We start from the raw sequence: 25320 nt of genomic DNA on the forward strand, positions 1-25320 counted from the left end.
GAACAAAAGTTGCAGATATCATGAACACACTCACACACACACACATGCACACACAAAGCGGACATTCACGGGTTAACGGTATGAGGATACTTGGGGCCTCCAAACGATGGCAGGACTGCGCGAAATTTCCAGCAGAGAGCTGCACTTGAACTTGAGCCAATAAACACCCCCTCTAGCCCTCTATATGTAGCCTTCCCACAGGTACGAGTCTCCGCGACGGTCCTGCTTTCTCTTGCGCACAGACCTGGATGACTTCTGGAAGTACGGGAGGGAAGGATTTACGCTTTGAAAGCAAGAAAACGCACAGATACTTCTACATCACAAAATGCTTCATGCGTGGGTTGCATAAAGCTGACGGAGGCTAAACAGAGACATTAGATTGATTAAAAATGTTCGTAAACGTGTATGGGATGCTGGTGAGGCTGCTCATGATCGTGGTGTGTGTTGGAGGGGCAGCGGAGATCAGAACGCGTACAGACGCACGAGGCGCCGTTTTCACGGTGAGCGTGTGTGTGTGTGTGTGTGTGAGAGAGAAGTGATTTTATGTATCAAGTGATGAGTCTAAAGAGACATGATTTGTGTTTGAATCTGTGTGTTTCCTTTTCCATTCATTTATTTGGCAGTTGTTTTTAATGTAAAGCCATTTAGTTAAGCAGAATTTTCATTTATAGTGAAAATGATCTTCAAGATGTATCTTATTTACTTAATTCCTCTAGAGTCAAGGCTCTGGGAACCCTCTCTGATAGGAATACATATGTTGTAGGGTTTTAGGACAAATTATATAAAACAACAACAAAAACTTGAGTTCTGGGTTGTGCACTTTCTCTGAGAGGGGTGAAACACAGGAGATCTATGTGATATTAGGTTTTTTGTAATACACATTTGCAAGAAGTTTCCTAGGTGTGATTTAAAGAAAGTCTACCTTCCAGGAACCTTATGTGTTTAGAATGTAGACAGAACAGCAAGAGCTACAGCTGAAAATATCTTGGTGAGAGCCTTCAATTGACATGCAACTAATTAATCCTGTGCTACTTTTTCTTTCAGGGTCTGTCAAATGTCCCCAAAAGAGTTAAACTGGCACATGTTCCTATCCTTGTGTTGACATGTGATTCTCGCTAAAACAGACAAAGATTAGTCACAGAGATACACAGAGAACTTCTGCCAAGTCAATCATGTAACTACAAAAGTTAATATGACATTCACATCAATCTACCAAAAAAGCCACCAGTGCCTAGATTAGCCCAGATGTAGCACACTTTGAGTCTCTTTCAAAAACACATAAACATGTCATATATTATAGTGCATATAATTTCTAAATAAAAGTGTACACTGAAAGAATAGTAAGCCTATGAGAGCTGTTTGTTTGCACTTGCATCTCAAGGAAATGACGTAGGACCTGAGTGACTTTATTTTATTTATGTGAGCAAACACAGGCAAAGGCACTGACTGTTTCCCCCATTTCACTGTTTATGTTGTATGCCCTGCATCTCCACAGGATGTATGGTAATACACCAACACAGTAATCGTTTGTGTGCAAAATTAACATCTAAGAGTCGTCTGTGTACGGTACTGATATTTACCTCCATTTGCACCTCTTTTATGAATGGCTTTGATTCAGTCTATTTTAATACGACGTCGAGTCCCGACCACGTCTCACACGCTGGCGTCAGTGCGATGGAGCAAAGTGAGCAGTAGCATATGGGGGTGTTTTCTAATAGTTCCTGGGTCTCTTAGCACATTTTTTCCAGTACTGTGCTACATTTAAATAGTAATTTAGTACGTTATGGTCTCCTGAGGTTGATTACTTAAATAAAAAGATTTTTATCGTAAAAGAAAAATGCACACTTCAGCTTGTAGTCAAACTATCATTGGTTATGCTTGTTTTAGAGTCAGGTAATTCATACTTCTGCCAAACACCAGCCTAAACAAAAAGGCAGCACTATATAATTAGTGTCTATGTGGCATAAACTTTCAAAGAATGGGTTTTTGTCATGCATGCTTGGCTGCAATCTCTAATTTTCTTAGTACAGCAATCTGATATTAATAATGAAAGTTATTAAAATCAGTCATCTCTAACTCTATTTGAAATTCTGTGGTATTTATTCTTTTCTAGAGATTAAGGCGTCAGAGCAACACAGCTAAACCTGCAGTAAGTACTGGATTTTATAATAAATGCAATATTATATAATTTTTTTCTTATGAAATTGTAAGGACAATCTGCCACTGTTTTCCACTGTGGACCAATAATACTGGTGCTAGTGAAAATAATAATAAACATTTTAATAATATGCCCACTGGTTAGTCCTGCCAAGGATTTTGGGCTAAGAAAAATTTTATATGGAATTGTAAAATCTTTTTCCAAACACAAATTAGTTTTATGTTCGATTTTCTCAACTGTGTCACTTCTTACTCATGAATCTGCCATAAATTCTGAATTCATGAGTTGATTCATTAGTTCTGAAATATCTGAAATTTAGGAGAAAGTTCACATCTAATTCTTCACCTTCTTACTAGTTAACTTCTTGCAAATTCCCATCTGTTCCTCTCACTATTAGTTAAAACATTTACACACACACAGCTGATGTCACGAGCATGTTCACTCAAAACTGCTGTTTTGTTAGAATGATTGGTATAAAGTGCCTTATTAGGGAATTGAGAGAAGTTATGGCTTTTTTTTACTGTCTTAACTGTGTCATGAAGACTTCATGAATTTCAACTATACTTATTCCATTTCAAAGTCTTCACATATTTTGCTCTCAATGCAAAAGTCAGATTTATAGCATTTCCTAAATATTTGGCTTTGTTTATTTTCCAACCAAATATCTCCAAGTACCACCTACTTCCCCAAAGTGGCCATATAACTGATATTGCAGACAACCAGACACAGAAATTCTTCTAAACCCCGCTGGCAAGGATATCTCATTTAGCCTTAAAAATGCTTTGGTCAGAACTTTAGATAGCTTTAAAGACTGGATGCCTTGACATTCCACTCCAATGACTACATCTTGCTCTGAAAAATCATTGTGTTACTGAAACCAGAAGTACAGGAAGCCAATCAGGTTCATATCCTGTGGCTAGATGAGCTCAGATAATGATCTTACCTGAGTTTCCAAATGCAACTAAATGAACATTTCAAGACTAAAATATAAAAATATCATAGCGTATAATATAATATAATATAATATAATATAATATAATATAATATAATATAATATAATATAATATAATATAATATAATATAATATAATATAATAGCATATCACATAGGACGGAAGGTTTTCCGAATATTTTTACAGGTACCGTGGCATCCAAAGCCAGACCAGTGTGGTCTGAACAAGGGCCAAGCACTAACACACACACGCACACACAAACACACAAAGATCTATGAGCTGCCATTAAATCTCATGACAGGAATAAATGATCTACACAGATACAAATTGCACAAATATATCCTACAATTTATAGCAGGGTTTCTCAGCTCCACTGCTGGTGACTCAGTGTTCTGCACAGTTTCAATATTATGTGCTCCCTTTCCTAAACTTTGATATCTATGATATCCTCAGCTGAAGATCACAGATTACCATGTGCGATGCACTGTCATCTCCCGCTATGCTCACACCACAGTAGAGAGTACAGTGTGGAACCAGCTCCATTTCACCAAAGAGGCAGCATTCGAGGTAGACCTTCCTCCCTCAGCCTTCATCTCCAACTTTACCATGTGAGTCATAAATGGTACTACTGATTTTTGTTCAGTACACATTTTAAAAGTAAAAGACCTAGGAACTAAAAAGCAAAGAAAGGAATAAACGTTTTAAATGTGAAAGTCTTACAAGTCCCTGTGTAAGAGCTGTTAACATGCATCCATCCATTTTCTGTAGCGTTTTCCATGGGACTTGATGTGGGGGACACCCTTGATCACATAGCTCAATCGCACACACACTCACACACCAATACTGACACATTAGAGATGCCAATCAGCCTACCACACACATGTTTCGACTGTGGGAGGAAACTGGAGTACCCAGAGGAAACCTCTAAAATCATGGGAAGAACATGCAAACTCCACACAATCAGAACCCCAACCCTGAAGGTGCGAGGCAAACGTGCTAAGCACCAAGCATCCATGCCTCCAGCTGTTAACCTATTAGATTGAAAGCATTGATATAAACCTGTGATTTAGACAACAGCTGTCACTATTGTCAGATTGGTAGCTGCACAAAAATAATCTACACCTGATTCAAGAATTAGATAGATAGATAGATAGATAGATAGATAGATAGATAGATAGATAGATAGATAGATAGATAGATAGATAGATAGATAGATAGATAGATAGATAGATACTTTATTCATTTAAATTATTCATTTAATTTATAAATTTACATTTAACAATTTAACAGCACAGTGGTTTTAGTACATAAGTTATATATTATTTTCTAACATACTCAAAATGGCTCTACCGTGTTTAGAATTAGATGCCAACAGATAAAATATAGTTTAGCTAAGGTTTATTTATGGAAAACTAGCAAATAGTTACTGATAAAATGGAAAAACCATAGTCAAGCTAACCAGGCTCATTCTGCATAACATGGTATTTAAAGACTGCACAAGAAATACACTGTGAGAGAAATGAAAGGTTTAAAAATTACCCTAAAGCTAGAAAGAGCTATAATTCCAAAATAAAACTTCAGAGAAGTTCTGTCTAAGCACCGCCAGGGAAAAGAAGACACGTTTGTGTATGACTAAGAGGCCTGAAAACCACTTTTCCTTTAAAAAGAATCCGCAGAGTAAACTGGATGCCCGCAAATAAGAAAATGGCAGGCTGGTTGCTCAAGCAGCCAGGAACTGAGTTTGGGGGTGGAAGTGGTTTACAAATGGAGAACCTTCAGGCCAGATGAATAGTGGGCTTTGTAGCAAAGAGTCAGAAAGCTAACAGAGAAAATGACATGAGCTAGCTATGTTTCTCCTCCTCCTCTTGCCCACTGGAGTTTATGAAGGCACAAGGCCAAGGAATACACCCTCACATATCATTACGTGTGCACAAATACATTCAGTACACACGCACCGAGTACAATACACCTACACACTTGTGCCCAGGATTGGTTCCAGCTATAAAGCACTGGATGAGGCATCAAATATGAATCAGACACGCCTGTATTTGCACACAAAGGTTCACACACAAAACTATACATCGCTTGTCTTTAAAAAACTGACGTTATGTGGGTTCTAACTGAGAGCTCTGTGTTCATTGCCATAAACAGTTATTCCAGATCTCTCGCTGGCTCACACAGCACACATACTGTTGCTTCTGTTTTCCACTAACTCCCCTTTCAACATTACTCTGACTGAGACTAGCCCAGTTTCAATACTGCCTGTTTATTTTGGTGAGTTTGATGATTTTTATTCAAATATGTTTAGCTGAAGAGGTCAGCTTTATATTTAGGTTTCTTGCAACACCTTTAACAGGATACACAGCTTGTTTAACTGGAATATACTTAAGGATGGAAAGAATTGAGGGATGTGGTAGCTTAGTGGTTAAGGTGTTGGATTACTGATCGGAAGGTTGTGAATTCAAATTCCAGGTCCACCAGGCTGCCACTGCTGGGCCCCTAAGCAAGGACCTTAACCTTCAATTACACAGTTGTTTAAAAGTGAGATAAAATGTAAGTCTCTCTGAATAAGGGTGTCTGCCAAATGACAAAAATGTAAATGAAAGAAAGTTTATGGGGGAATTGTAGTATAAGGTTTGTATCTGAGTAGTGCTCTAAATATCAGTGTCAAGATTTTAAACCTGGAGTAGGCATGGTGGCCAAAACAGTACGACTTTAATACAAACTAAAAAACAGAGTTAGAAATGCCAGCAGCTTCAGCATGGGTTGTAAATTCTGGCTGAGAGTTCCTCAACCTCTGCTACATCATTCCAGTACATAATTGGTCTCAACTAGAGAGTTTTTTTTTTTACATCCTGTTTGCTCATTGTTTGTACCTATCTGCATTATATATTTTAACCAATATAGTTGGTTCTAATTCTGAAAATATAAATAAATTTATAGGCTAAAATAAACCAGCCCTGACCAGGCAGTTACTAAGGATTATGTGTATACAGGCTAATATATTGATTGCTAATATGCCAAATATAAATAATCCAAATAATACTGGGTTCAAAGTTCAAATTTTCAAAAGTTTGAACTATACTTTATTTGTTTTTTTCTTTCTTGTAAATAACTCCGCAGCACATCTAACAGTAAAGTCCATGTGGCCGAAGTGAAGGAGAGAGCTGCTGCCAGGAAGATCTACGATGATGCCAAGAAACACGGGAAAACAACAGGACTTGTTGCCACCAAGTCAGTCCAAAAGTGTATTTGATACCTCCTCTCCTGGGATTACGCCATGTTTCTTTTGGCATTGACTGAGTGAGCAGACATCCACTTGCTCTAGGCCATATATCTTTTAATTTCTGTAAAAGGTAAAACAGGGGTGTCAAACATACAACCCACAGAAAGAGAACCAGTCAAAAAGGTTTAATCTGGCCCTCAAAGTAAATTTATCTAGCGTTCTAAACTACATTCAACCTGTGAACTGTAACTGAATTTAAAGATTTCAATAATTGTCTCTGTTATTTCAAGGGGCCAAAATATAGCAATAAACCCAGAGACAAAAAGTCATCTACTGCAAAATGTGCTAATGATATGTAAATCTTGTAATATGTAAATCTAATTTAGTTAATTTGTTAATTAGTTAGTTAATGAATATGTTTCATAGCAATGGGGGTGTATACTTATGCAATCAACAATGGAAATTATTATTATAATAATAATAATAATAATAATAATAATAATAATAATTATTATTATTATTATTATTATTATTATTATTATTATTATTATTATTATTATTATTATTGTTATTAATATCATTATTTTTTCCAACCCCACTTGAAATTAGATGAAGTGTTATGTGGCCCCTTACCTAAAATGAGTTTGACACTCCTGGTTTAAAGCACACCACCGTCCAAAAGTGTTTTCTTATTGAAACATTTTGCAGAGCAGTATGTGTTTATGTATGTATATATCGCATCATTTACGAATGGGACTGTATTAAAAGTGTTGAATTGTTCAAGCTTTATCGTTTTAGTATTCTGTTCCATTGGTTCAAAGGGAGCGGGAGATTGAGAAGTTTCGGGTGGCTGTCAGTGTGCCTCCTGGAGTCCTCATGCACTTTTCCCTGATGTATGAAGAGCTACTGACACGACGGCTGGGATGCTATGAGCTGGCTTTGGGTCTCAGGCCTGGGCAGCCTGTGCAGAATCTCTCTGTGGATGTTAGTATAGCAGAACAGACTGGAATCAGCTTCATGAAAGTGTTACCGCTCAGGACCAGTCGCCTGCTCACCAACACTGACCAAGGTGCAAATTAAAGTAGACTTGTCTATGATCAAAATAGTTTGGAGCTGAAACTCCTAGATACAATACTGTATCTTAAGGTTGGCTTTTTGTTAAATTGTGTACTGTGTACTCCTAGTTTGCTGTGGTTTCTTTTAGAAGATTCCTTTAAGAAGATCTAGTTCTTAGTAACATCTAATTGAGATCAAGGAGCCTTTGAGTCTTTATTTTCTTATCCTTTTATCAAGGCAGTTCCTTTAATATGCCTAAATGATTTCAGTATGTTGAAGCTCCTAAACTGTTTGCATATGCTTGCAGCTGAGGCCGAAGTGCCCCCCTCCACTCAGGTGCAGCAGAACCTACACTGTGCTCACATTCATTACAACCCCAGCCTGCAACAGCAGAGGACCGTCTCCCCCAAAGGCATCAATGCAGACTTTGTCCTCCAGTATGATGTAGAGCAAAGAGATCTCATGGGAGACATCCAGGTTATGACACTATCATATACACACAGAGTGATTCTTGGTGTTGCGCCTGTAAGAGGTTTTCACATTTGGTTCATTTGCTTCCTTTTTCAGGTGCACAATGGTTACTTTGTTCATTACTTTTCCCCCCGGGGCTTGCCAGTAGTTTCTAAAGAAATCATCTTTGTCATTGACATAAGTGGTTCCATGATCGGCACAAAGATCAAACAGGTGTCATAAAGATGTCATCTTATCAATTTTGAAAAAGTTATTGACTGTACATAATTCCTAGCCAGTAACTAGGCATCTTGTCAACATGTTTTTTCTTGATCCAGACTAAGGCAGCAATATCTACGATCCTGGGTGAACTACGTGAAGGCGACTACTTCAATCTTATCACGTTTTCAGACAAAGTGCAGATCTGGAAGAAAGGTTGCACCGTGCCATCCACAAAGCAGAACATACAGGATGCAAGGGATTTTGTCAAGAAAATTGTTGCAGATGGCTGTAGGTGTCTATCAGTGTCCCTTCAAATGACATCTTCATGAAGTCATATTTGACTTAAATATAAAGACCATTAAATAACATCTTTTTCTTCCTGCATTTTTCTCTCTAGGGACAAACATCAATGCAGCTCTTCTCTCAGCAGCACAGCTGATCAACTCCTCCTCTAAGTCTTCGGACAGCCAGTTGTCTTCACCACGAAGAGTTCCCATGATCATCTTTCTGACCGATGGAGAGGCGACAATTGGAGTGACTGCACAAGAGGTCATTCTGCATAATGCTCAGAGTGCGCTGGGTTCAGTTTCTCTGTTTGCCCTGGCATTCGGAGACGATGCAGATTTTCCGTTACTGAAACGGCTGGCTTTGGAGAACCGTGGGATAGCACGGATGGTACGCAGCCATAAAGTTTTGTTCTTATTGACACACAGGCACTTGATTGTATATTTCTGAATGTTAAGGGACAAGAGAGCACAGGTACACCATTAGTCGTTAAGATTAAAAGCAGATTACTGGTAAATGACCAGTGAAATTTAACAGATTGTTCTTATTCTTCCCTCAGGTTTATGAGGATGCTGATGCTGCCCTCCAGTTAAAGGGTTTCTATGATGAGGTAGCAAGTCCACTGCTGTCAGATATCCAGCTTTCTTACCTTGATGACCAAGCTTATGATGTCACACAGGCCCTTTTCCCTAACTACTTCCAAGGCTCTGAGCTGGTAGTTACAGGGAAGATTAAGCCAGACATACAAGATCTGAAAGTTTCTCTGACAGCTAGTGGCTCAAAACAGAAGCTAAAGGTAAAGAGCGAGTTTTTACTAGCCAAGGTTGAAGTAAATGAGACTTCAGCATCACCGGGTTGTACCAGGGAACTGCAAGGCATCTCCAACTTTGTGCATCGCCTCTGGGCCTATTACACTATCAAGGAGCTTTTGATGGCTAAACTCAACAGTTCAGATCCATTAGCACAACGGTTGCTAGCAGAGAAGGCCACCAACCTTTCACTGAAATATAATTTCGTCACTCCGGTCACCTCTTTGGTGGTGGTTAAACCTGATATTGATGAGCCACATTCAACCACTGTCTCTACAACCATGACTACACCCAAGCTTGTCACTACCACTACAGCAAGCATGACGACCACACGGACACAAACATCAAGTACCTCTAAAATCAATTCTACTGACGAGGGTTTGAACAAAAAGTCTGGCAAACCTTTAAAGCCCAACAGACCTTCTCTCACCAAACCTCTTCGACCAGACGTGCCTCTTCCTGGACATCCAGACAAACATGTGGCAGCATCATCAAACAAGAAGAGCACAAATTTACCACACAACATATCCAAGACCACCTCTGCACCTCTTTTGAGCAAAGCTCCAATAGTTCCCACCAGCACCATGAGAACTAATGCTCACACTGTCCTCCCACTCAATTCCACTAGTGCAGCTTCTCAACCACTCAAGAGCTCAGCAGCACCCAGCATTGCTGAAACCATAACATCACCCAGCTCAGAAAAGCATCAAGTCCTGCCTCTAGATAAACCCACATTCTTATCTGACACAGACACTTTTGGCACACCTAATGTTCCTGCAGTGCAGCCAGATGTTCAAGAGGTCCCTTCATCAAATGCTTCACCTGAAGATCCTGATCAGGAAATTAGGATCTCCACTCTTGGAGCTGCCTCCTTTGCCCCTATGCCAGGCATGACAGATGCACCCAATGAGTGGGAAGCTACTGGTATATTAGGTAAGTTCTAAAATTGCTTTGACATTCTAGAAATGGCTTCATATGCATCTGCAATGTTTGGTAGTTGAAATCCAAACAAAATAAGCTACATAGGTTACTGATCTGCTAGTCTTTGGCAAGCATCAAAAACACTGGGAATATGAGGCACACTTTTCTTTTATTTCTTAGCCTTTGCATGAGAAATACATTCACTGTGGTGTACACACTTCTCATTTATGGATGTTATTCATTAATAACCATAATCTTCTTTTCCACTGCTTAATCCTGCTTAAAGATATATTTTAGAATCGAAATGTTTCTGTACTTCATAGACATGTTGTTTATGCTTATACTTTGTCTTTGTTTTTGAAATTTAATTAGAGTTAGCCCTGTTTCCCTGATGGTTTAGTGGCTGGGATCCTGCATTCTCGCTGCCGCAGCCCAGAACAGGGAGCCAGCCCTGCCAGGGGAAGTTGCACAATTCTGTGCATTCTTAGTGCCAGATTCAAGCTTGTTTAAAAAGGGGGTTGTATCAGGAAAGGCATGTGGTGTAAAACCTGTACCAAATCAAATATGTGGTTCAATGATCTGTTGTGGTGACCCCTAACAGGAACAGTGAAAGAAGAAAGAAATGAATAAACTTGGCCATTTTTAAACTAGCCCATTTGGGTATAAAATAATGTGACCCTGGCAACCATGGAGCAGAGTGAAACTTGTCACAATGGGCCATTATTACTGCTTTTTGCCGTTCCAATGTTTGACACCTGCAAATATAACTCTGGAGCTGAAGGGCAATGAGCTGTTCCTAGAAAGGCTTTGTGCATTGTCTGCTTACATATAGCAGTCAAATCAGAGCTTTCAAATTTGCAAAAATGATAAGTTATGAAGAAAATTTAGAAATTTTAGATAGCTCTGTTGTTACTTTTAGTGAAAGTGCTATACAAATAAAACTGAACAGTTAACATGAACAAGAAAATCCAAGCACCAATCATTAGACATGTGCATGATTCATTTGAATGAGCAAATTCATTTGGGCACTCAATAAATGATTGAGACTTTTTCTTTCACCTCATAGTAAAAATGCAAATATATTTATGCATCTTTTGTGCTAATATGGTATTAGAAATACCCATTCCTAACAATCCCAAACCCATTTTACTTACTTTTTATTGTTGCACCTTCTCTTCTCTGTCTAACAGATGTTTCTACTGCCATCTTGACAAAAGGTAAAGAAAACATGTTTGGTCCTTTGTGTTATTCTAGACTGCAAACTTGTATTTATTACAGTGATTTATCTTTAGCATATGGTATTGCAATCCTATATAGATGTTTTTTGTTTCTGGAATACATGTTTAAATTGACATCATTGACTTCACTGTAGGTAATAGGCTGAGCGAGTGAATAAGTGGTTGGCAGTGTTTTACCAGACCAGCAAGTTGTGCAAAGGTTTTATTTTTGTTGATAACACATGCATCGAACATATAAAAACTATACAATATTCTTTATCACTTGTACAGATGCTGATGATGTCAAAGGTATGCAACTTGATTGATACAGAATTTTTTTTTCCCCTGGCAAGATTAAATTAATACCAGTTTAATCCATTCTGTAGAGTATGACGTCTCATATGAGTATGACACAGACTACATCGTCCATTACGATTCTTGTAAGTTTGAATGCACACTGCATGAACAATATAATTGCCTCAAGCAATATATTATTTCACAGTCATTTATATCAAGATCTTTTTCGTATACTGCTGTTTCTATATATTTCAATTCTTTTTTCATAGTACATTGTGTATCATGCAGTCTTTTAAAACACGAATATTTCATTTCCAGTTTATATTTTCTCCTCTTTTCCAGCCTCGCCAGACGACACAGATATTATAAGTCCTGAGGGAATCTTCCCCTCTTCAGGTAAGGGTCTAATTTTTCACTGTATTATGATGATAAAACATGTTTGTGTTGAATAAACAGACATAGTTGGATGGATTATAAGACAGTTTTGAGGATTATAGTTATATTGTCACTCCTGTCCTTTTTATGTTCGTTTTGTTGTGGTTTTCAAAGTGGATGGAGACCCCCATTTTGTTGTCATGCTCCCAAAGGCACATGAAACTCTGTGTTTTACTGTTGATGGTGAGGCCAATGATGTGTTGCGTCTTCTGGAGGACCCAATCAGAGGTAAATATAACAGTGATTGTTTTTATTATTTTTATTACTATACTATCTGTTGTCCATCTGGTTCCTCTTGAGGTTTCTTCCCCATACTGTCTCAGGGATTTTTTTCCTCACCACCGTTGCCTCTGGCTTGCTCATTAGTGACAAATCTAAATTTAATTGATAAATATAAGGCAGAGGCCGAAATAGGAGGTGTAGAACCCATATGCAGAGTATTTAGTAAACAGGAGCATATAATCTGAAACATGAGGAACCATCCAGGATGGTTGCTGGGGAACTCCTGGTTCAATGAATGATCTAGGATGGAACAAGGCTTGGTACTCAGATAAACTGACAATACTTTGCGAAGTATGCATGGCATGGTGTGGTATAAAAGTCTGTAAAACCGGAAGTGAACCAAGTGGTGCGATGGCTCCTTCTGCTGGCGAGGAGGGGATGGTGCAATGGATGACATTACAATAAACCTTTTTATTCTTAATTTTTATATTCCTGTAAAGTTGTTTTGCAAAAATGTCTATTGTTATAAGCACTATATAAATACAATTCAATTAAACTAAATATAGCAGCAGCTTTTACAGTAGATGCAAGTTGGCTGCAAGGTTTATATGCTGTTCACAACTTTTCATTTGCCCTGGCCACTACTTTATGTTATAATAATACAGATTAAATATTTTCATGAAAATAAATATTCTTAAGTTCTAAGGTATATGCACCAAATCTTTGATCTTTTTAATCTCAGGTCAACCTGATCCTGATGTGACTGCAGAAAAACAAGTATATATTTTACAAATTATTTCATATTAATTATTAGTGAAAGGGATGTTTTATTCATTCCGCCCGGCAGGCATTACAGTGAATGGCCATTTGATGTTGGCACCTCCTAAGATTGGAGTCGAGGAACGCACTCGCACCTTCTTCAACAAGATAATCATCAGAATTTCAAAAGGAGGCATCAGGATCACCTTCACAATAGACTCGGTGGTAGTGAAGGGAGAAGGGCATGAAATTCTGTCTACCAGAGAGAAGGGATCTGTGACACTCCCAGGCTTGAAGATTGTGCTAGATGGACACCAGGGCTGTTGGATTGACCTTGGAAAAGGCGTAGTGTTCCTGATTTTGATCCATCGATATAGTCACCCCACTTATTTCCAGATGGAGCATCTAGGATTCTACATAACCGAAGGCGAGGGGTTGTCTTCTTTAACACAAGGTCTACTCGGTATGTAGCACAAAACTTTCTTTTACTTATGGTGTAAATATCATTTATTCACTCAGCAGAACTACAAATGAGACAGAATCCATCCAATCCAAGCATATAGCTGAGCAGTGAGGGTTGAGTAATGAACTCACCATAATTTAGTGCTGCTGCTTTCCAGCTTGAGGTTTTTGGTTTGATCCTGAGCTCGGTTTACTGTCTGTTTATACACATTCTGCCCACAGTCATATGGGGTTCCTCTAGGTTCTCTGGTTCCCTCCTGCCTCCCTAAAACATCTAAGTAAATTGGTTATATTTATTTGTTCCCAGATGTAAATGAAAGTGTGATTGAGTGTGTGTGTGTGTGTGTGTGGGTGTGCACAAGGTGTCATCCAGAATATATTCCCACCTCCTGACTAGTTCAACCTGCATAGTATCTGTCGTCACCATGACCCTGCCAAGGATCAAGCACTTGCACAGTGACATAGACCTCAATTTAAATAAAAAACTAGCATGAAAATGTAGTATTATGTGGAATAGTCAATATCGTATTAGCAACTGGTTGGAATACTGTAGGTCTACAATGGAAAGAAGCTTTATTAAATGGATATCATGCATGCACGTGCAGCTCTGAACCTGAGCTTCCTCTTCCTTTTCCTTATCTAGGCCAGTTCCAGCACAGCACCATCGAGGTGATGAGAATAACAGACAGACACAGTGCAGTGTTCCACCATGGACAGCTCAGCAACAACAGCACTCTGGCCTTGGGATTACTCAAGAAAGGAGACGAACAAATTCCAGTCACATTACAGGATAAGGCTTTGAAGGACACATTAAATAAGCGCCACTTGGCCCAGTGCTGGGTGGTGCCCAAGGTGGAAGTGGAGCGGCTCCTGGAGAAGCCTTACCAAAGCTATGTGGTCAATGATTTTTAAATACCCTGTGGCTACATTTCAAGCTCATGTCTACTGATTCAAAGCAGGGCCATATAAGAATACTGGACACTGCAGTGCAACAGTGGCATATTTACTCTCATTTAACATTTAAGCATAGAGAGTGTACAAGCATGGAAAGGTGAGACTGTGAAAAGTTTGGATATCTGTATAGAAAATATGACGAGTTGCTTAAAGGCTGAAGAATTCAGGAGTCAAATCAGAATGCACTCAAGATGAGAAGCTACAGTTCACCAATCAATACTCATATCAAAGTCACTAAGAACTGTATTACCGATATTGATTTTGTTTCAGGAAATGATAAAAATATATAGATTACGTTTCAAGGCAAGGATTTTTATGTAATGATGATAGTTTTTTGTAGAAATGTATACTGTATGTGTACAAAATAATCCATTAAATGTGTATTTTTGGAAGAGCGGCACTCAACCCCAGTTTTATTTGCTGAAAGAAACCAAAGGCAGATGTATTTTCAGCATTTTATTCACATTTGAATTCGTTTTCCATTCATTGCACAAGACTGCTCAAACACTTGTGATAAAGTCACATCTTAGTCATCAACTTGTTTCACGTTCATATGCCAGTGTTAAGTGTTTAGTTCCATGAAACACATACAGGAAAATAAATAAAGTGCAAAATGATATTTCAACAGCTACTAGAGTTCAACAAACAAATATTAAAGATAGTAGGTCAATTTCAATAAGAGCTACGTTCACCAGTAAGATGAATGCTATTTGATCCAGTTTCCAGTGTTAGTTTTTTTTTTTTTTTGTTGTTGTTGTTGGTCAGTTAATAAGACACATGAAGGAAAGAAGATGAAATTGTACCAGTGTGTGTGCTTGTAGTAGCATAGTATTCAAACAGCATCACTGTAAGACGAGATGCCCACCCCAACAAAAATAACACAAGAATAACAAGCTGTAATGAACCCTCAGTGGGATTTGGTCATTTATAAATAACACAAGCAAAAGTCTGAAAGTCCTGTTCCTTGTGTAATTTAAAAAATGCTAACATAACGTTAAGTGTTTATACAGTGTTTAATTTTGAAGTATAAATCATTGCTGTGGCCCAAGAAGCGTGATGGGAAAAACCACTCCAGCACAATTCCTATGAAAATCAACATGAAGAAAGAAGAGAACACACACAACTCCAAGTTCTTAGACCAGGGTCCAGCCTAGTTGAACAAACCAGAACACCTAGAAGATATACAAGTGTCAAAGTACAACGGGGCACGATATTTATATTAAAGGTAAGATTCACATTACCATGATTCCTATACAAACTGCTGCTGTTGTAGATCCTGAACACGGCTTCTACTCCGGCAACGGAAATATTACGTTAATGGCTTTTAAACTCCCAATTCCGTACTGCATATGTGGTCTCATACCTATCCTTTGTCCAACCGCTAAATAAGTCGAGCGTGTTTGTAGAGGCTTTAGGTTCAAGGGTGTTGAATGAAAGATGCATGCATGCGTACTGATAATATACATTAAAGGCTAAATCTTTGTTGAGATCATTGAGGTCAGCGTCCTTTTGTTATGACATTTGGATGCCGTTTCATAATGCGGATGTGCAAATTCATCGGGGTACAACCTTGTCAATAACACACACGTTCAGTGAGCAGAAGGCTTTTAAAAGTGATTCTCTCTGTGTGTTCGGTTAACAATCGTCTTTTTAAAATGGTCCGAGAACTAAAAGTACTTGTCTTACAGAGTCTACAGTGATTTCACAAGATATCGTCTTGTTCCTAGTGTTAATGGAGCTTGTAAAGACACAAGGGCTGCTGTGAAAGGCATCATTCATAAACCAAAACAACTACCAAATAAATAAGGCTTGGATATGTTTCACTTCGACAAGAAAGAAGCTCGGAAATGACGCATACCATGTTCACGAAAAAAATGTAAGACTGCTTTGTGAAGGATGAGCCGGGGGAACGTGAGCGTAAGAGCGTTGTGCCTGTGTGCTAAAATGTACAGAATTTGGAAAAGAAAAAAAGGAGTCGAGAGAGCAAGGAGGAAGCAAGGAGTAAGGCAGGTAGAAGGAAAACGTAGGACAGCTGAACAACATCCGCAACCTGGTGTGTTTGCTACAATCCTGATTAACTGATACCAGCTACAGATCATCTACTAATCAATCCCAAACCCCTCGAATCCATCCCTCTCACAGCTGTCCTCATCTACTGCCTTCTCCTCCTCTCCATCTCGTCTCCCTCCCTCACTGCTCTTCCTCCCCGAAGACGTCGTTCTGTTTGCGCTTCATGTTCTCGAAGTCGAAGTCGCTGCCGGTCATGCGCTTGTAGATGTCCTTGATGTCATTGCAGGTTGTCTCGAAATGAGTGGTGGCATCATAAGACCGTGACGCAAAAATCTGCAAGACATAAAAAAGGCTTATCTACTGCTTTCACTGGCCATTTATTTACTCGGGTAAGGATTTGAAAATATAAAGACATGAGCACTCACCTGGCTTTCTGACCCATCATCTGTCGGTTCGTACATGTCACTGATAGCCACGAACCTACAGGATAAAAACAGATAAACAGATAAACAACAACAGCAACAACAACATTAATATTAAATATTACTATAACAGTTGTAAAAGCTTTGTTAACAATACTATATATATATAGATAGATAGATAGATAGATAGATAGATAGATAGATAGATAGATAGATAGATAGATAGATAGATAGATAGAGAGATGTAGTTCTAAAATAATTTACACATAAAATATTAAGGGAAATATTATTTATACCAATTAGTAGTACTACCAGCAGTGAAAAATTATAATCTGCATTTAATTTATTATTATATTTCAGAATGCATAATTACATTAATAGTAATAAAATAAAACAAATAGAATAATGAAAGTTATGTGAATGTGTTCTGTCTCTCTCTCTCTCTCTCTCTCTCTCTCTCTCTCTTTCAAAAATATTTACTGAACTGTATTTACACTTTTTCTTCTCATTTTTCTGTGATGAACAGAAGCATTTTCCACAGCAGTTTAGGAAGTCCTTTTAACAACTTCTCTTTTACACATCTGTTTCACCAGCATGACCACTGGCATACTTTGCAGCCATTATTAAGCAAAATAAGGGTTATACAAGGATTACACAAGCACTGAAATACATTGAGAGTTGATCTGATAACCAAGTAGACTACTTTGTCATGCTGGGTCATGTATATAACATGGATCCACTGGACAAAGATATGATTAACATCCCAGGTAGAACTGTACAATATTTAGTCATCTTACTCAGTATGGCACACAGTGGTCATAGTGCCATTTGGAGAGCTTTTACCTCTAACACGGGATTTTAGTGTTTGAAGATAATGCCTTCAGATTTAGGATGCTTATAAAGAAGCACTTGTGGAGAATTGGAAGAAGCACTTGAAGAAACTGTTTGATATCACCATTTATAAATCTATATATATAAGGGCAAACTGCAGATTATTAAAGCACTGAATGTCACCCTTTCATATGAGCCATTAATTACCACTGTGAAATGTATTAGGATAAAGAAATGTTGAACACAGGCATCCCAGAACAGGCACAAATTCCATTTTTGGCCTATGGTTTACTGTATTTCTATAATTTTCTATATCATTTTTAATGACCAAACACAATGAAAGAGATGTGACATAAAAAAAAACAATCCCAAACTCTTTATTCTTTGTGGAAATTAAAGCCCGTAAGTGTACAAAAGAAATAGTGAGTATGCAGGAGACGTACTTTTGGTCAATTGGCTCCAGCAGCTCAAGTGCAGGCTCAATTTCAGCTTCAGGCTCGGCGGTTTCCACAGTGGTGCTCACAATGGCGATGTACTTGCCCTGGGCCGCCACATTATGGGCATAGGAGATCATGCACACATAGATATCTGTGCCCAAAACACAAAGGTGCATTCTGTCACAGTAGATAATACTCAAAATACTCATTTTAATTAAGCTAGGACAGGCACGATGAAGTAATCTCGCCCTCTAGTGGTGATACTGTGTAATTACTATACAGAGAATGTAAGGTATAATCTCTGTGGCATGTACACTGTGCATTATCTTGTGCTATGTTGATATACTGTAGCTCAGGTGTATTTTTATATTATAATTATCCAGCAATCCTGTATGAAGGATTCTTCTTGATTACTGACCATTACAAAGTGCTGACACTGGAGATTCCATATACATAAATGTTCCCCTCACAAAAGCCTCCACCATATCAGTAAGGAGATGCTTTCCACTCTTATATGTAACATGTGTTTATCTGTATATGATTAGAAGTACGTACTTGTCCCTTTGAATGCGCTGTTACAATAGAAACAAGCACATTAACCAGCACCCTCTGACCAATCAGAATCCAGAATACAGCAGCACTTTGGTGTAAGGCTAAAATATGGCATCACTATCCCCAGCATCTTTTTATGGAATTTAAAACGTAATACTGCATTACATTTTGCTATAAACATGACAACAAATCTTTTTTCTTTAGCAAAGAAATGAAGGTAAAATAAAACATTTAAATGCATCCATACACACAAAGAGGTGGAGCAACCCGTGTGTTCAGCACTGACCTGACTTGCGGTTAACTTGGTTCTGCGGGATGATGATCTGACACGAGTTTGCATCGTTAGTGTTCTTTATGGGATGGCTGAGGATGCAGATGACCCGAATCACCTGGCCTGCTTTGCGCACGCGGTCCGGGATGTAACTGGGGTCACAGATCAGCTGCTTGCATCGTGCGATCTGATAAGAAAAGACAGGAGATTTTATTTCACCTAGATAAAGATGGCAAAAGGCAAAAACACATGCTGTGTCCTTTCCCTTCCAGTGAACAGCTTTTTCTGAAAATGTAGAAAAGCATATGTTTGGGTGCCTCACCTCTTACTTTAAATGCTATCAAGTGTTTTACACTTGTCCAGAAAATATATTTTATTCAGCAATAAGGTACTAAGTGAATGGAAATCGATAGATTACCTCTCCTTCAGATTTTACTCCAATGACATGGCCGTCCTCCATGACAATCTCATCCACCGGCTTGTTAAGCATGTAGGTTCCTCCATAAATAGCACTTAGCCTGTTAACAAACACAGAATAACACAATGCTCACATGGCATGAACGAAATACACAGAAACCCTGCTGGGAACCACAAGACTGTGTAATGAAATGAAACAGATACTATAGATTTGTACCCAAGAAGTGCTGCTGGCGTGTGCACAATCTAGGACTCACACTGAACATCGTTTCAATACTAACACTATCATTTCTTATTTGAAGTACTGTCTTCGTTGTAGATGACATGGAGAAGAGTAATTATTTTTAATCCCTCTAACTTGTGTCACACAGCAGAGGTTCCTTTTTGAGCCTGGTTCCTCTTCAGGTTACTTCCTCATGTCTAAGGAAGTGTTTTTTGTGTGTGGTGGAAAATTTACTAAACTCATGAACCATGTCGATGAATAAAATGTGGTGGTGATGGAGGTGTGCTGTACTCACCTGGCAAAGCCCTGTGGCAGTTCCCCTAAGCCGTACAGCGGGTACAGGTAAGGGCTCTTCCCATAACGGGCCAACGATTCGCTGTACAACTTGATACGATTAATAGTCTCCAGGCATGGCTGCTCGAGGTAACTGTTCAAGAGAAAAGCCAAAAGAAAATCCTGCTTTTCAAGACATATTTGATGTATAAAAACTAAATCAAGTACTCAGTTTTCTGATGTACTTTGTTTTAAAGACAATTATATAAGTATAAATTCATTTACCTGCAGCAAACTATGACAAGAAATTTGCAAAAATATTAAACTAACTGTCCATTTTCTAAACTATAAACAAACTACCACTACCAATATAAAAATGTGAGACTTTTATGCCCAACAGCACAGCAAAACCATAATAATAATAACATATTACCTTGAAATCATTCATTGCCTAGGCAAAACACAATTATTTATTCTTATTACATCTAAGTTTCTTTCAGTAAACCAACGGCCAATCACATGGTCTGATGGACGTCGGCAGTGAGGTTCTCCTTCAAGCCAGACAAAAAGAAAACTTTAATTATAAGTGTTTCAATTTTACTCAGTCAAATGACTCAAATACTCATTCTAAATCCTCTCCCTTTTCTGTTCTTTGCTGGAGGGCTAATTTTATTCCTGCTTGGTTTGACCACTGTTTCACCCTTGAAAGAAGAAAGGTGTAGGTTTCACCTCTCTGCCATGTGGTGAATGCCTAAATGGCTAAACCTCAACATCAGTAAACTATACAGTGGTTAAGCTGTTGGACAACTATATCATTAGGTTGTGAGTTCAGTTCCCAGGACCATCAAGCTGCCACTGCTGGGCCCAAGATCAAGGCTTTTAACCATGAACTGCTGTTATATAAATGAAATAAATGTACGTTGTTTTGGTTAATGTGCCAAGTGCTGTAAATAACCCAGATAAAATTATCTTAATTCCCAAATATTTTTGTTCCCGTTATTCTTATTTATTTTCAACAACTCTGAAATAATGATTAATATGATTAATAAGGATGAGTAATAATAATAATAATAATAATAATAACAATCCTAAAACCAGTTCATACTCGTCTGTTCTGTAGAGAGCCAAGGCATGTCCGGTGAAATCAATAACATCCTGGCCCAGGTCAAACTTCTTATACACCTCTCCCATTGTGGTCTGCTTGGGATCAACGCCCTCAAAAGTCTTCGGGTCATTCTCATCAAAGTTGGCCACAAAGACCAGGAATTTCCGGAAACGTCTCTTCTCAAACATTCCCATTAGATCTGGAGAAAGCGGACGGCAGAAGAGTGTGGCATTGGTGCCGGAGTTTAAGTAGGGGTTTCTACATAACATAATGTAACATTAAATCCAGTGAACACTTCAGAGACAGTGTGTAGAATTAAACCTACTGGATGCCAGTGCTTCAGTCTCTGTCGAGGGGACTTTGTAGATCTTGCCCCCTTTATATACAAAGCTTCCTTCCACCACTTTGAAGTCCAAATATCTGGTCACCTCAGTGTACAACAGCATCTTAACTAACTGCCCTGTAGATATCAGACCAAACCAGACACATTTCAGTACTGTTTCAGCAAATCTGAACATACAGAAGTCAAATTATGAATTGTGTAAGGACTAAAACAACAGGGTATGCTGTTATAGGAAAATAATCAAGAACGTGTGGAGCTGAGTTACTGTTACCATCCTGAAGTTAAGGATTACATCATAGCAATTCGACAAAGATTCAAAATTTTAATTGAATTTATATTTATGACTGACACAACATAATTTTTCATCCATTTATAGCTGGGGAAGTGCTGACAGAAGAAACCTTTTTACCTAATCAAAAATTACAAGTTTGTGTTTGTTAATTATCATGTATTCTGGTTTATGATTAATTTTATATTATGCAAGCTTCCACCATAAACGTCCCAGTGTATGCCGTTGCTATAGAAACAATAACATATTGGAAGGACTGCATTATTATTAAACATGTGTTAAAGCTGTTATTATAAGAAGTTAATCTAAACCTTTTGATCAATCAGATTCAAGAAATCAACAGCGCTGTGATGTAAATATTACTAATGTATGAGTTAAATAGTAATATTCAGTTAAATATTGCTGCTTTGTTACCATTGGCCATGAGAAATTTAGGGATGAGGTCAACGTTCCAGTCTCGTCCCCGGCCCATTGACTCTGGAGGGCCATCCGGAAGCTCAAATCGCTTGTAAAGCTGTGAGAGGTAAATTTAAAATAAATAAGTAAATAAATAAACAATCCACTTTGTGCCAACAGGAATACTATATTAAATAGTGCTTTTTTAGCATTTAAAATGTATGATTAGCTCAAATGAAAACAACAGACAGATCAATTAGTAGGCAGAGCAAATGGCAAATGTGTATCCTCACCTCCTCCAGAGGGGTGATGGAGGAACTTTCACCTCCATAATATGGGTTCCGGTCCATGTGCAAAACTTTCTTTCCATTGACTGACATGATCCCAGAGAGAATGCATTCCTACAGAAAATGATTAGTAGAAATATTGTTATTAACACTGTAATACACAGGTTATTTACTGTCAGTGGTACAGCTTACTGTGTATACCGCTTAAAGAAACCATTAAGATAAATTTGGCCTGGAACTGATCCGTACAGATTTGCTACAATAGTTTAGAACTACAATTACTAGGATAGCTTCAGGACTGTGATTGCCACAAACCTAGTTATAGATTCAATCAAATACATTTCCTGGTTACATAACTGCACAATTTTGAGCCTGATTCCCCTCAAGATTTCTTCCTAATATCATCTCAGGGTGTTTTTCCTTGCCACCTCTGCCACCTCTTTGTCATCTCTGGCTTGCTTATTAGCAACTTTATATCCTGAATGTATATATTTCTGTAGATTTGCAATCTATTATTAAAAGTGCTTTACAAATAAAATGTAATAATAATAATAATAATAATTATTATTATTATTATTATTATTATTATTATTGTTATTATTATTATTATTGTTGTTGTTGTTGATGATGATGTTCTATTCCATGTACACATGCAAGATTGTCAAATGTGGTTGAATTATTTACATAATATATTTTAATATATTTTAATTAATATCATTGTTATATAAATAATATAGGGATAAATTAATTCATTTAAAATTTGTGTCCATAATGCATATATTTCTGTAAAGCTACTTTACAGGAAAATTCACAGGAAAATGTGCATTGTTAAAAGCACTATACAAATAACATATAAAGTTAATAAATACACACCCCATGATATTTTTTATTACCCTTTTTTTGTCCATCAGTACCTGTAATTCATTTTAATTTCATTCATTATCTTATCAAGGTGAAAGGCCTAAGGCCTACATTCTAATTCATGCATTGCATTCTGGGATGCAGCTCCACCCTGTGCATCTTCATTTTAGACACCGAGTTCAGAGGCTACCAACGAATTAACTTGTTTTGTTTTTTTTTTTTTGTCTGTTTGCTTGTTTTTTGGATTTATTGATCTATATAATAATCGCTTATACAGCTGAATAAAGGAGTTGTGCTTTTCTAAATGCATTTCATTTAAACGTTTTGTTTAGTGGTAGGAGGAAAAGTGCATAATGGCTGAATCCCAAATGGCTCCCTTGATGAATGGAGTGCACTAGCTCGGGGATGAAATCATGCTTTAACGGAGAGGATAAATAAATACATGCAATAACGTCATTGCAACCCATGCATTCACATGCAACCAACATTTATATTTATTTTGTCTGTTTTGACGCACAATCGTGACACCTGATGCCCAGAGAACAGGAGAATCCGTCATTTATTTTAACATCTCAAATTCTAATAAATGCACAGATAGGAATAAATTACATAAGCGAACCTAATATATTCTAGTATATAAACGCGTATAAAATAAACGTATGTGAAGAAACGCCGGGGCACGCCTTATCACCGAAGCCCACCGCCTACAATGATAGAGCTTTAATTTTTTCCCCACCCGTATCCAGACAAGCCCCGCCTCCTGCCTTACGATTGGTTAATAACCAACTCTTACAAACGGTCTGCTGATATTAGGTAATCGGAGTGCCGGAACCTGGAAATGGTATCCAATCATCACACAGGAGGCGGGATTTATCGGAATGTTGGTGTGGAATAAAATAACGCTGGTCCTGAGGATGCGTCAGCAGCAATAGGCCTTATTGATTATCGCGCAGCATCGATTAAAAAAATGTTTTCTCCTCAGCGAACACAATCATACCTTAACACATGTTTGTGTCATATACACATACAATTTATGTGTAAGGTCCTGAGAAAAAGCACAACCTTGACATTATGAAGTATATGTATGTATAAGCTACTCACTGTGAGTCCGGTGCCCAGGACGATCACATCATATTCCTCATCCATGTTGTATTACAATGTAGCTATACTCCCACTAATTTCTCTGCGACAATTTTTAAAAGGTGTCAAAATAAAGCAAAGACAGCAGCTTCCTTAATTCAGTCTTAGTAGCTGTAAAACTGATGCTTTGATGCGATCAGTGCGCGTGTTACAATGTATTTATCACTGTAGAGTGCGACCGGAGAGCACCAGCAAAGATGGCCCTGACTCCAAGCACCGACTTGTGTGTTTATGATACATGCGCGTCAGGATATAGTCCGCAGTTCCGCTTTTTTTTTTTTGGCAGCACACGACATTTATGAATGAAGAATGACTTTGGATCATGTATTAAATCTAGTGCTTACATTGCATTATTACATGTTATGCGATGATACACTTTGGCACTTTTATTTCTTGCCAACCCACAGTTGGGCAGGGTGCATCAGGCTCGCGCATAATAAGGCGTAAAAGGGATGTGTATCCTTCCGCCTTCTGCCTTGCTGGAAAACTCTTCCTTTTGCTAAAGGAAAGTGACTGATGATTTATGCAAATTACAACACACAAGCCTGTTGCTTTTTGTCATATTTCGATTTGCATATAATAGCCACCATCCTGTGTCAATGACTTATTCAATAAATACCAATTTTTATAATAATCTATAAAATGCAACAGATTCTACATTTCATAGCCTTAATCATTCTCTTGTGTTCTTGTGCTGCCTGACTAAGTAATTCAGTCTAAATTTGGATATAGGTTGTATGGTTAAACACTGTCACAAAAAAAAAGAAATAAGTTATTACATCTGTTCCTCAGCATTCAAAAACATGCTGGTAGATAGATTGGCTCTAAATTAAGTCTAGGTGTGAACAAACGTGTGAATGTGTATGCACACATTGCGATGGATTGGCATCATATCCTGCTATTGTTCAGTGTTCATCTGGCTCCAGATCATTCCTGAAGATGGATAAATGAATGCATGAATAAATGAATGAATGAATGAATGAATGAATGAATTTTTTTACAACCAGTGAACTTTTTGATAATCTACATTCTGTAGTT

The 25320-nt window shown here is 38.0% G+C and overlaps 2 protein-coding genes across 4 annotated transcripts; one reads left to right on the forward strand and one right to left on the reverse strand.

The window, feature by feature from the left end:
• The first annotated feature begins 118 nt into the window (after positions 1 to 118).
• Positions 119 to 14779, forward strand: itih6 (inter-alpha-trypsin inhibitor heavy chain family member 6). Of its 3 annotated transcripts, XM_058410549.1 has the most exons (17): positions 119 to 500; positions 2114 to 2149; positions 3564 to 3718; positions 6234 to 6344; positions 7158 to 7405; positions 7700 to 7869; positions 7960 to 8076; positions 8181 to 8352; positions 8462 to 8739; positions 8909 to 10091; positions 11270 to 11296; positions 11588 to 11605; positions 11683 to 11736; positions 11936 to 11989; positions 12143 to 12256; positions 13098 to 13472; positions 14115 to 14779. In XM_058410549.1, exons 1-17 carry the CDS (start codon positions 390 to 392, stop codon positions 14381 to 14383), a joined length of 3492 nt encoding a protein of 1163 aa, XP_058266532.1. In that variant the 5' UTR covers positions 119 to 389; the 3' UTR covers positions 14384 to 14779. The 3 variants fall into 3 exon arrangements, with proteins under 3 accessions (XP_058266532.1, XP_058266534.1, XP_058266533.1); XM_058410551.1 differs by lacking the exons at positions 119 to 500; positions 2114 to 2149 and having other exon boundaries at positions 3681 to 3718; positions 6234 to 6413; XM_058410550.1 differs by lacking the exons at positions 119 to 500; positions 2114 to 2149; positions 3564 to 3718 and adding an exon at positions 4534 to 5384 and having other exon boundaries at positions 6234 to 6413.
• Positions 14780 to 14868: 89 nt separating this feature from the next.
• Positions 14869 to 24488, reverse strand: gdi1 (GDP dissociation inhibitor 1). Its single transcript, XM_058410585.1, has 11 exons — positions 24244 to 24488; positions 22288 to 22395; positions 22013 to 22112; positions 21292 to 21426; positions 20967 to 21165; positions 19884 to 20015; positions 19367 to 19466; positions 18964 to 19135; positions 18132 to 18276; positions 16861 to 16915; positions 14869 to 16768 (listed from the first exon to the last, which is right to left on the reverse strand). Exons 1-11 carry the CDS (start codon positions 24286 to 24288, stop codon positions 16616 to 16618), a joined length of 1344 nt encoding a protein of 447 aa, XP_058266568.1. The 5' UTR covers positions 24289 to 24488; the 3' UTR covers positions 14869 to 16615.
• Positions 24489 to 25320: the final 832 nt, after the last annotated feature.

The sequence above is a fragment of the Hemibagrus wyckioides genome, linkage group LG15 (genome assembly GCF_019097595.1).
Source record: "Hemibagrus wyckioides isolate EC202008001 linkage group LG15, SWU_Hwy_1.0, whole genome shotgun sequence".
Taxonomy (NCBI): domain Eukaryota; kingdom Metazoa; phylum Chordata; class Actinopteri; order Siluriformes; family Bagridae; genus Hemibagrus; species Hemibagrus wyckioides.

What these genes read in the sequence shown, in the direction of transcription:
- itih6 (XM_058410549.1), top strand. Translation starts at nt 390, where the DNA reads ATGTTCGTAAACGTGTATGGGATGCTGGTGAGGCTGCTCATGATCGTG. An exon ending in CATCGTCCATTACGATTCTT is followed by an intron (nt 11,737 to 11,935) that starts GTAAGTTTGAAT and finishes CCTCTTTTCCAG; the next exon opens with CCTCGCCAGACGACACAGAT. An exon ending in TCTGGAGGACCCAATCAGAG is followed by an intron (nt 12,257 to 13,097) that starts GTAAATATAACA and finishes TCCGCCCGGCAG; the next exon opens with GCATTACAGTGAATGGCCAT.
- gdi1 (XM_058410585.1), bottom strand. Translation starts at nt 24,288, where the DNA reads ATGGATGAGGAATATGATGTGATCGTCCTGGGCACCGGACTCACA. An exon ending in TCCTGGGCACCGGACTCACA is followed by an intron (nt 22,396 to 24,243) that starts GTGAGTAGCTTA and finishes CATTTTCTGTAG; the next exon opens with GAATGCATTCTCTCTGGGAT. An exon ending in CTGCCACAGGGCTTTGCCAG is followed by an intron (nt 19,467 to 19,883) that starts GTGAGTACAGCA and finishes GTTTGTTAACAG; the next exon opens with GCTAAGTGCTATTTATGGAG.